The 12,064-nt window shown below is 40.3% G+C and overlaps 1 protein-coding gene across 1 annotated transcript; it reads right to left on the bottom strand.

Moving 5' to 3' along the window:
* Positions 1-581: 581 nt before the first annotated feature.
* LOC113663346 (ras-like protein family member 10B) lies at positions 582-10,829 on the bottom strand. Its single transcript, XM_027178581.2, has 4 exons — positions 10,525-10,829; positions 9,256-9,642; positions 6,888-7,012; positions 582-1,169 (listed from the first exon to the last, which is right to left on the bottom strand). Exons 2-4 carry the CDS (start codon positions 9,541-9,543, stop codon positions 899-901), a joined length of 684 nt encoding a protein of 227 aa, XP_027034382.1. The 5' UTR covers positions 9,544-9,642; positions 10,525-10,829; the 3' UTR covers positions 582-898.
* Between the last annotated feature and the right edge of the window lie 1,235 nt (positions 10,830-12,064).

Consider the following 12,064-nt stretch of genomic DNA (forward strand, 5'->3'; position numbering starts at 1 on the left):
CATTTTTTTATTCAACTCTCAGGTTTTGGGGCACTGTTTCATCTAGATAAAGAATTAAAATACAGAATGTTTTATAAAAGATCTTTTTTGGGTCGTGTTCACTATCAAAGGTGTCAGCGGGGCACAAAAGCAAATTTCATGGTAGAACATGTTTCTTGGCAATATTGTGCTGTCCTTCAGGATGAAAAATGAGGTCAAGTTAAATTTGAGCTTCATATTATAGAAGAATAAAAATTCAAAAAAATAAATTAATTAATTAAAAAAAAAAAAGAAGAAAAAAAAAAAAGCCTTGTTTGATTAGGTCCTGATGAACTATCTGATACAATTCATTGACTTATTTCTTGCTCTGATGTTTCGTTCAAAAGTGAAATTAGGACATGTTTCATACGTGATCGTACAACACAATACTTCTGTATTGCACCTAAACAGGTAAGTCTTAACATGGAAGTTATCCACTGGGCGAACATATATACGTTTATTTGTGCTCTTGTATTATCACACGTGTGTTGTACAGCCACACAGTGAGCCATGATGAGAGAGATGCCATGTTGCGCTCAAATAAACTGGAAGATTTAGCGGTGTATGCCCGAGATAAAAAGCTTTAATGGGCTTCTTAAAGCAGTCCCAGCATGAACACATTATTTGCATTTCAGCAACATGAATATTAAAGCTGATTTTTGAGGCTTCAGTCAACGTTGATACATTTCGTTCCAGGACGAGCAGCATCTGAGGATTCCTCTTGGCATCAGTAAGCAGTTTGTGTGAACAGAGGACACATTTTTCCTTAGTGAAACGTCCATGACAGGATTCCTTGGCTAGAAGGCAACCCAAACTCATTATCACAGCTATAACTGGATTTTGTTTCAAACCGAGTGAGACATCGTGACAAGCTCGCACCTCACATGAGGGCGCAACGCTCTCTCCTTAGTGCTCTCTGAAAGCGTACCGTGGTGTGCACGTGTTTGCACCTGGCACAGCCCACGCTCCGCAGAGCCTCGCCGAACAGCAGCAAAATGTGCCAGTTGAACTTGGCCGAGCACTCCACGTAGCCGCACTTCCAGCTCTTGCGCACCAAGTCTGAGACATTGTGGCGAGGGATGACCCGGCCTCGCTGAAGGTCACGCTTGTTGCCTACTATCAAGATCGGTGTCTCTGTTGCACCCATGACCCTGTGGAAAACAAGCAGACGTTAATAAACAACAATAGATGTGTAAACAGTTTACAATGGAGATTTTTTTTGTTACATTTTATAGATTAAGGTGAAGCTAAATATGATTCTACCCACCACCATGGTTCACTAGAGATAAGCAGTGTTTGCTTTCTGGCAAATGTAATTAATTTGCGGTAACACTACAAAAAGTGGAAAGGTTAAAAAGGGTGAATACTTTCTAATGCCATTCCATTCATTTTTCAAAGGAGCCTCTAGCATAAGCGTTCTAGGTTTCTTCTTTTAAAACGTAGGTCGATTTTGTCATTTGCAGACCCCCAATATATCCCCAGTAGAGTTGTGTGAAAAAAACATCACACTCCAGTTGGAAAATTTGCACAGGATCTAATAAGGCAGTTCAGGCTTTCGAAGGATTTCTTCCTCTTTGCGGATGGGGTTAACGGAGCGGCACAGTGTCGAACTGTCAGAGAGAGAAATGCTAGTAATGGGGGGAAGGATCGCCGACCTCACTGTCATCTGCAACATAGCGAGATAACACTGGATTTGTGACTCCACTTATGTCTGTCACAGAAAATGTCTTTGACAGTTTAGGAGAAAAGGGATTTTCCCTCTTACAAGAAAGAACAACAGCGAGATAAAAGAGGACCAAAAAAACAAAACAAAAAAAAACAAAAAACAAGTCACTCAAAATAGCTGAAATTAGGGTTTTTCAATTTTAGGGAATTCAAAAGCTCTGAGACTCTGAGAGGAATTTCAGGAGTTTGTTTAATTTGGCTTGAGCAAAGATGTTAATTAATAACATGACCTGGTCAGCTAAGCTAATTTATCTTAATCTGTGAGGGTGCACTCTGTGTGAATAGGTGTCTAGGATTTTGTGTGTGTGTGTGTGTGTGTGTTAAGAAAGCCTGATCTCATTAGACTCAAGCTTCCCTGCTGTCAGTCAGTGCAGGGTGTTTGGGGTCTTACTGAGTAAGGTGTTGGAGCTTTGCTCATCCATCATCAGCTGTGACAGTTTGCAGCCTCTGATCTCTACACATCTGCTACGTCTTTCTGTCTTGGCCACAATGACAAGGGGACAAGAGACCTGGATTTTGGCTGTGTTTATTTGCAGCACTTTTTTTTCAGTTTCTGTTGCTCTTTCTCTGTGACTAATTAGGCAAAAAAATACTGGTTTAATAGATGTGTGTATGTACAATACAGTCCTTGTTTAAACATGAACCCCATTTAAACCTGGAGATTAAATGAACTTTTGGTTATGTATTTAGACAACCAAAACAACCAACCAGAGACGAAAACACAATAAAATCTAAATGATGCTACAGTACCACCACCATGTTTTACTAGTGATAATCCGAGTTTGTTTTCTGCCAAACATAGGACTTTGCTGTGACACTAAAACATGTGCAAAGGGGTGAATATTTATTCAAGGTGCTGCATTTGGTGAGGTGTAATTTAACTGGATTAATTCACTCTCACTCATTTTCTACCGCTCATCTGAACTTCTCGGGTCACGGGGAGCCTGTGCCTATCTCAGGCGTCATCGGGCATCAAGGCAGGATACACCCTGGACGGAGTGCCAACCCATCGCAGGGCACACACACTCTCATTCACTCACACACACACACACACACACACACTACAGACAATTTTTTCCAGAGATGCCAGTCAACCTACCATGCATGTCTTTGGACCAGGGGAGGAAACCGGAGTACCCGGAGGAAACCCCTGAGGCACAGGGAGAACATGCAAACTCCACACACACACAAGGCGGAGGCGGGAATCGACCCCCCAACCCTGGAGGTGTGAGGCGAACGTGCTAACCACTAAACCACCGTGCCCCCTTGGATTAATTCAATTACATTTTTAAGGAAAAGTCACTGAGGAAGAAACCTTGAGAGGAATCGGACACAGAAGGAAACCTCATCTTCATTTGGGTGACACTGGACAGGAAGTAATGTAAATGTAAATAATGTTCTTTCTACAACGATTTATAGTCATGTAGAATTAAGCAACCAAGAGTTCCCGAGGAACTAACAGGTCAACACAATTTCTAAGTTCATTACAGACTTCACACTAATTCCTTCTATTTCAGTAAAAAAAAAAAAAAAGAACCAAAATATATACTAGAGACAAATATTAGGAACGAACACTGTTCTAAAAGCATGATCCTCCGATCTACCAGCACTGCTGGACTGGTTCCACCATCTCTCAGGGTAAGAGGCAAGTATACTACAAGACTCTTCTCTGTTCTGGCACCAAGGTGGTGGAATAAACCTCCCCTAGAGGTCCGGACAGCTGAGACACTGGCTATTTTCAAGACCTACTTATTCAGGAAACACTTCAACTAGCACTTCCTTCCTTATCTTTTGCAATTAAAAAAAAACAAACAAACAAAAAAACCTTTGACACTTTTTCATTGTAACTTTCAACAAATGTTTTAAACTCATGGTATCTTGAGTATGTAACCTAGTGAGCCAGCATTCATGTGTTCGATGTTAGAGATTTAAGCACTTATGTATGTCGCTCTGGATAAGGGCATCTGCCAAATGCTGTAAATGTAAATGATCCACCTTCTTTTAAAAATATAGCAGACACAGTGGATCCATGCAGTGGATTATGCTAGTTTCACCGCCACCTGGAACACAGCTCTGACCTTCTTCCTAAAAGCTAGTGCCAGGGTTTCTTTAAAAAAAAAACTGATCAGCCCTTCTATTATGTAGTAATTTATGCACTTATTTATTCACCCATTCCATTATTAAGTCAACTAGCTCTAATCTCTGTTCACTCTCTCATTAAGTAATTTGCTTGCCATTGTGCTCAGCATGTTATTGATTAGTTTACTGATGATTAATCATTTAAGTAATGCACAGAGTTAGAACATTCATTAGCCTTGCTCTAGATATAATTTGGTATTTAAATTATGGCTCTAAATTAAAGCATGTACAGTCCAAACATGGTCATAAATCCATGCAGGAAAATGTGATATGAGTCACAGTTATTCATGATAACAAAACATTTCCACAAAACATGTCCAAATATCCACTCTCACTCACTCACTCATTTTCTACCGCTTATCTGAACTTCTCGGGTCACGGGAAGTCACCTGTGCCTATCTCAGGCGTCATCGGGCATCAAGGCAGGATACACACTGGACGGAGCGCCAACCCATCACAGGACACACACACACATACTCATTCACTCACACACTACGGACAATTTTCCAGAGATGCCAATCAACCTACCATGCATGTCTTTGGACCAGGGGAGAAAACTGGAGTACCCGGAGGAAACCCCCGAGGCACGGGGAGAACATGCAAACTCCACACACACAAGGCGGAGGCGAGAATCGAACCCCGACCCTGGAGGTGTGAGGCAAACGTGCTAACCACTAAGCCACTGTGCCCCCCCCCATATCCAATATAAGTATATTAAATAAAACTAAACCAGCTCAATTTTTGTCAGCATCACTTCAAAGGCAAAAATCTTTTTGTGGTGAGAAAGAAACAGCTGCTGGCACATAGCCTTCCAATAAATCCACACAACATCCAAACAAGCTTAGAGGTAATCATTGAAATTTGTGGTTAAACAGCAGCTTGGAGTAAAAATGGCTCTTAACTTGAATGATTAATTAACTGTCATAATTTCAACCCGAAACTGGAGCTGTTCTATCAGGTGCCCTATCAGGCAGCCAGCTGTTGGTTGCCTTTGCTAGTTCCTACATCAATAATCACATCGCTCTAGAACAGACGTGTGTGTGTGTGAGGTAGAGAGAGTGAGAGAGAGAGAGAGAGAGAGAGAGAGAGAGAGAGAGAGAGAGAGAGAGAGAGAGAGAGAATGAGGGTAAGCAGTTGGCTTGACAGACTGGATGAGACCTAATTGTGGCGGGATCGATAAAACATTTTTGTCACCAGCGGAGCTGCCGTCTCCCTTTTGACGCAAATGGACGTGACAGCTGACGCCACTGCTCGCAATCAATCAACACATGGAGGACAGATGCACGAGACTATATAGACTAAATGTTAAACACTTGTCGGTACATTCATAAAAACACCCACACACTGTCTCACACTTCAAATGGGTGATTCCACGACTGGGGTGCTGTTTGTGTCCCGCTGACAAGTATGTAAATAAAGGTAAAAGACAAACTGTCAGATTTATCTGTCAGTGAGTCAGTATAACAGTGCCTTGCATTAGTATTCACTCCCCTATCCACATTAAGTAGTGATACAACCTGGATCACCTGAAATGGTCATAAATGGGTTTATATGTCATGTATTCATGTAATATAGCATGTGATATTGTGTTTGAGAGAAACATCCAACCTAGAGGGCCAAGGATAATGCTAAACATGATGCTATCACCATCGTGCTTCACTGTATATGTGGTGGTGTGATTGGATTTCAAGTTCTGTGGAAAATCTAAATGGATTACTCTGCAGTTCATTTCCTGATAGTTCCTGACAGTTCTTTTTTTTTGTAATTTAGGCTCAAAACTCACTCATTTAAGAGCAAAATCTCGGCATAATAGACATATAAAAATAACAGTGTTGTCTTGAGATGTTTTATATCTATTCCTTAAACCAACATCACCCCCAAAAAACACACCCAACACACACTCACACAAAGAGAGAGACGCACAACTGCCCTTTTCCTGCATTCACGTTCTGAATTAAGTCACCGTTACATATTAGGCTTCCCTGCTGCTAACCTCGTTTGCACAAACTGCTACACCTCCTTAAATGTAAGTGGTCTATGTAGTTGTAGTTTTTTTACTATCATTTACTGATCAAAGCTAACAAGCCTCGTTGTCTCTGGGCAGCAAATCGGAAGTGGAATATATACTGTAGGAGTGTTTGCCTCTTAGCAATTAGCAATTAGCACCAGCAGATGTAAATGTGCTGGAAGGTTAATTCAAGGTTTTGTCAAACTGCATTGCCTGAAATTCCCTATTCAGTTCCCATGAATCCCTTGCTTTAAAAGTGCAGTATGATTTGAATATTGTTTCTTCACATTTTGGCAGATATGAATATAATATTTGCTAAAAGAAACAAGTCTGGTCTTGGCAGTCTTTGGTGTATAAACAATAATAAAAGTATGCAAATAGTCTAACACTGTTATTTGTTAATTATTATATGTTTATATGGTAATAAGATCATTTCTAAAGTCCTTCATTTTGCAATATCGTGGCTGTAGCTCACTTTTTTTTATTTTAAGTCTCAAAACTAAGCTTCAACTAATCTTACAGTAACTAATCGTTTCAGGCAGCTAGTAACCACATTTAAGGTGGTTGTGGATGTGACAGAGGTGCAGTTGAGAATGACGAGAGTGACATGAACTGACCATTGTGTGATTACATCTAGACTGCCATTCATCAGAGGACTCACACAAGATAAAGAAAGAAAAAGACGGAAAAAGTGAGATCCTCAGGGAGTTTGAATGTGCAGTACATCGAGAAAGGGTCTGGGGAAAAGAAAGCGTTTTTCACCAAAAATGGTACAGTTACACTAATTAATGTGTAACGTTAGGAGTTTATCTATGTTAACAATCTATTTCATACTACTATGCTAAAAATAAAATAACACACAGCAGATAAATTATATTAAGATTACTATTAGTATTTAAAACTTTCACACTTGTGGTGAAACATTAGCTGAGACTGTCATGTCCACATCTGAAAATCAAAACAGTATAAATTTAGCATTTAGTATAATAATATGTACCGGGTGTCCAGGATCTGCTGGCGCATAGTCTTGACATACTCGAAGCTGTCGAAGCAGCATATGTCGTAAACCAGAATGTAGACATGGGCACTGCGGATACCTCGACAGCAAACGTCTGACCACTCCTGAGTGACAAAAGGACATGTGGACATGTTAAAAGGGAGTGCTATAATGTTTGAATTCTGTGAAAACATGAGAGCATCAGGTTTATTTTGCAATAAAAATACCATTGAAACCACGCTTCTATTGATTCTTTTCCTATAAACAGCATGTTACTTGTTATCCATTTACAGTTAACTAAAATAAAAAAATGTAAACAAAAAAAAGTATGATCCCGTTATCACTTTAGTATAGTTATGTGATATCACCTTATTTAATGGCCTAGACATTTGGCAGATGCCCTTATCCAGAGCGACTTACATTATCTTATTTTTTTTATACAGCTGAGCAATTGAGGGTTAAGGGCCTTGCTCAGGGGCCCAACAGTGGCAGCTTGGTGGACCTGGGATCGAACTCACACCTACCACAGACCCATAGTATAGACCGTTTCACTGTTCTCAATTAGGTATAACTCTATTGTGGAGCTGTGACTAAATAAAACCCTTTCAGTGTGGAAAATGTCCAAAACTATTAGTTCAATTCAGCATTTTTATTTTATTTATTTACAGAAAAAAATCTCTCTCTCAAAAAAAAAAAAAGAAAAAAGAAAAAAAAAAGAAAACAAGAAATCTGCACGTATTTATGTTTGTCTGTTTTAATTATTGGTCTATATATAAGTGTCAGAAAGATGTGCAAATATAATCATGCACTAAAATTAATATTCACGTTTCACACTCGTTTCTTTCCTTCCTGTCTAAATATTCAGCTAATATTCATTGAACAAAGCAAGCGAGGGCGGTAACAGGACACGGACGTGCCAAGACTAGCTGAGCCACATCACTCCTATCAAGCTGGGCTGAGAACAAATAGCTCATTATTGTCTACCATTGGTTTGGTTCCCTTCTTTAACAGTAACATTTTGCTAAATTCCCTTATAGAAAAAAATGCATGTCTTTCACCATAAACACTTTTTCAGACCAGGATTGTGAACAAGTGCCAGATGACCTCATTATGATCCTGGAGAAAAGTACACTGTCATTAAACCTGAGGAACCGTGTTAATCAATCCTCCATGCACTGCTTGACTAAGAATATAATTCAGGCTTTGGAGTCAGGAGAATTGTATTGTTAGGCAGCATGATTCAGTCAAAACAAACGCAGGTTATTATATAGGAAGGCCAGAGCACAGGGGTGGGGTGATTTTTTTTTTACCTCAGAAGTTACCTCAGAGTGCCATTAGAAGACTGCTTATGTAATATGGGGGATCTATCTCCAATCCCTGAGGGTACTATCTGTAGGGGTTTGCTCTCTGCATTACAAACAAACACAGAGTGTAGTACGACAGCGCTACAATGCTTACAGCATGTTCCAAAATGACTTTTTATGATTATCTGAAATTCATTTTGTGACTTTTTTTTTTAATTTTTATCGAAGCCGTGTTTGCCTTTATTCATGAGTCCTGAGGGCACGATTCTTCTAAATGATTGTAATGAACACAGTTCATATATTTGAAACTGCCTTCTTCCAAAACAGATTAAAGTGAGGTCTGAAATAACCCTAGTTAAGCTGATGTTTCTTGGAAGCCGGATTAACATATCTTATCATAACCGGCTTTGCTAGTTAAAAATGATGCCATTAGGCTCCAGTTATAAAAGTGAATCATGATAATCTCACAGCACATATGACATGACCTCAGGCTTTCTACAGTCTCACAGCAATGTTCCATCAGATTCTGCCATTTCCTGGGGTACAATACTTCATGTAGAAGTGATCATTTAAACATATTTATCTGTACTGAAGGCATTTGTTGGGGCAGTCAAATAAATGTAAATGTAATATGTGAAACAAGACTTTTATAGTCTCTTGGTGTTCCAATGGCAGGATCCCGTGCTCTCATTGCTGCAACACGGGTTCGCTTCCCCAGCAGGCCAGCAGGGATCTAACCAAAGCCCGAATAAAATGGGAGGATTGCATCAGAAAGTGCATCCGGTGAAAAACCTGCACCAAATCTAATCTATGGGCCGCAATAATATGTGATCCGCTGTTGTAATCCCAATCAGTGAAAAACAGAAAGAACAACAACATTTTTATAGTTTCATACATAATAAAGTCACTGTAGCTCAAAGTATTGTTTTAGATATGCTTTATATAGAGAAAGATTTGTAGATGAAACTCAACTACTGCTCTTAGACAGCCATCATAAGTGAATTCTGAACAAACAAATGTGAGATTTTTGCCACACTCAAAGCCTCACACAGAAATGTCCATACCTGGAGGGAGCTGACGGGGAAGCTGCTGATGGCCGGGTAGTCTGTGATCTGCAGGTCGTGCACATGGCCGTTGAGCACAGCGGCGGACAGATACACCCGACGTGTGCGGCTTGATGAGGCCACGTCACTGTAGTCATCGTGGAGGAAGCGCTGCACAATGGCTGTCTTGCCCACCCCCTGCGCACCCAGCACTGCTATCCGGAATGGAGGGGGCATAGCACCACGTCCACCTCGGCCTCGGTGGGCCCCACCGCCCTCCCTGCTCTCGCAAACCGCTGGCCAATGCATTCAGGAGGGTACCAGGGCCCTGCATAGTCCTGACCAGGGCACGAGGAGCTGAGCTGGGCACAGCACAGCCCCATTCATAGGATGACTAAACCTGGGACCCTAGAGATGCGGTGAGGTAAAAATAGCAAGCTGTACTCCTTGTGAAGGTACAGTACAGCAAGTAGCTTCTTTGAAAAGAAAATGATGACCTTATGAAACCTTGATACATCATACATAATGGAAATTTATTCAAAGTAGGAAAACAATCAGTGAAATGATATATAATGGTGGTGACAGATCTGATTATGGTTTATAAAACCAGAAGGAACCTTGAGCCTGCTGACAGGTTAATGTACTCTGTTCCCTTGTACAAAGGCTATGTCTTAGGTCTCCTTTGCTTGCACGGGTCTTTAAGGATTAAACCCCCTAATAAAACATCTAGCATCTTTGTATCCTTAGATTTTTAACAGATTTAAAAATAAATAAATAAACCGATAATGGATGAGCCACCAAGGCCACGAAAGAACTGCATTTGGAAATATGGCTCAGTGGTTAAAGCACTGGTCTGATGATCTGATGGATATAAGATTAAACCCGATTTAATTGCTCAGTTATTTCCTGACACCATCATATCCGTAGGAATGCTGCATAAAGCATTCCTCTAAGGACTAAGTTATAGTCTGCAAACACTTCCATACACTAATAGGTATGAGCAGAGAATGAAAAGTAGCTGGATTGTGAATTATAATTAAAACTTCCAAACCGAAATACTTTGTTTTCATATGAAAATACGAATAGACAATGCCATACTGCCAAATATTAGCATACGCACAATTGCATTCTCATGCACAGACATACAACATTACTGCAAGTTATATAAATACAAATAGCATAGGGTTTTAATTTGCAATGCCCCACCCTTACTTGAAACGCGCGCGCTATTGTGTTGCTATGTAAGCTTGAGATTTGCTTATCCTAAAGTAAAAAAAAAAACATGCATACCTCGTGATACTTTCCCTCGAAAGCTCGATTCTGCGCCACGAGGAACAAACCGACCAGCGACTTTTCACGACTTTTGGCTCCCGACACGTCCAATGCGTAGGCATTCCAGGTGCCTCCAACAACAGCAGTAACGCTGGGACATCCTCCTGTTTCTGGTGGTGCAACCCCCCCATACAAAAATAAATAAATAAATAAATAAAAACAACAGGTCCTGATGCTCGCGCACCAAGGAAAGACACAAAAGTGCACACGCACTTGAAACCTGTCCGCTCACTGAGACCTGGTGCTCGCGCTCTTTATACGCAGACACAAAAAAAAAAAAAAAAAAAAAAGATTCACGTCGGTCAGTCACCGAGAGCTCTCCGTTTCTCCCTCCCTCCGCGTGCAGATGCTCTCCGCCTCCGATATGACACGGGCCCAAAATAATAAGATATAATATTGCAGTGAAGACCCCAGGCACGAGGAGAAAAAATATGCACGTGCAAATATTGCATGGACTGGATATATATAATAAATGCATATAATATGCATGATGGATGCTTTTGCACTAATTTGACACAAGTTGCGTTTTTATTTAGATTTTTTTTTAATACATCATTTAAATCTCGACTAAAAGGAACACTGCTCCCGTGCATATCTCATTCCTGATTTGTCGCAGTTGTACAGGGATTTCTCCCAGGATATTTGTGTGTGTGTGTGTGTTTGCTTTACTACTAAACATGTGCGCATCCTGCGTCTCTCAACGTGCTGTAGTAAGGCGGCTGTTTCTTAGCAACCCAGACTTTTCCTCTTGTTGCTAAGTAACCACGTGGTCCATACCTGTCCGCGCGTTACTTACACGCTCGGTGCCCAGATGTGTCCAGGTGTGTGTGTGTGTGTGTGTGTGTGTGTGTGTGTGTGTGTGTGTGTGTGTGTGTGTGTGTGTGTTAGAGCTTAGTGATTCATGCACTTTTTTTCCAGCTTGAGAGTAAACCTTAAAAAGGTTACCATCTGCTGGACTCGGGGTTTTATTTAGGCTTTGAATCTTAAAATTTAAATTGTGCGTGAAATCGACAGGAATGCAGCACAGGATGTCTGAGCTCTGAGATCATCTATAATAAGCATGATACGTGGGTATTATTTTCAGTTTTTCCAGAAGAATTCCAGGTCATTTCATCATGTGTCATGAAGGACATATTTGCAGAAGAATAATTAGGTGGCCTTGCTTATTGACTTTTTGCCTTAACTGAAGGTGTGATAAAATTTTTTTATACTGCACTACTAATTGGTATAAGTAACATTGCTCTGCACTGATATGGAGTATCTATATCAGGGTTAGTAGTAGCTTCATGCTGGACTGAAATCCAGTCGGATACAGACGTTTTTTAACATTTTTTAACACTACTCGTACATAAGTTCCAACTGCAAGGCAAAACAGGTTTGTTATCAGACTTTCTCTATAACGTTGTCATTTTTATAGCAACAACGTAAAAGACATTATGTTGGCAAAGCTCAATTTAAACTGATCTATTGAAAAAAAACCCAACAACAACAAAAAAAA

Source organism: Tachysurus fulvidraco, chromosome 26 (genome assembly GCF_022655615.1).
Source record: "Tachysurus fulvidraco isolate hzauxx_2018 chromosome 26, HZAU_PFXX_2.0, whole genome shotgun sequence".
Classification (NCBI taxonomy): domain Eukaryota; kingdom Metazoa; phylum Chordata; class Actinopteri; order Siluriformes; family Bagridae; genus Tachysurus; species Tachysurus fulvidraco.

What these genes read in the sequence shown, in the direction of transcription:
- LOC113663346 (XM_027178581.2), bottom strand. Translation starts at nt 9,543, where the DNA reads ATGCATTGGCCAGCGGTTTGCGAGAGCAGGGAGGGCGGTGGGGCCCAC. An exon ending in TCCCCGTCAGCTCCCTCCAG is followed by an intron (nt 7,013 to 9,255) that starts GTATGGACATTT and finishes TTTGTCACTCAG; the next exon opens with GAGTGGTCAGACGTTTGCTG. An exon ending in CAGCAGATCCTGGACACCCG is followed by an intron (nt 1,170 to 6,887) that starts GTACATATTATT and finishes TGTTTTCCACAG; the next exon opens with GGTCATGGGTGCAACAGAGA.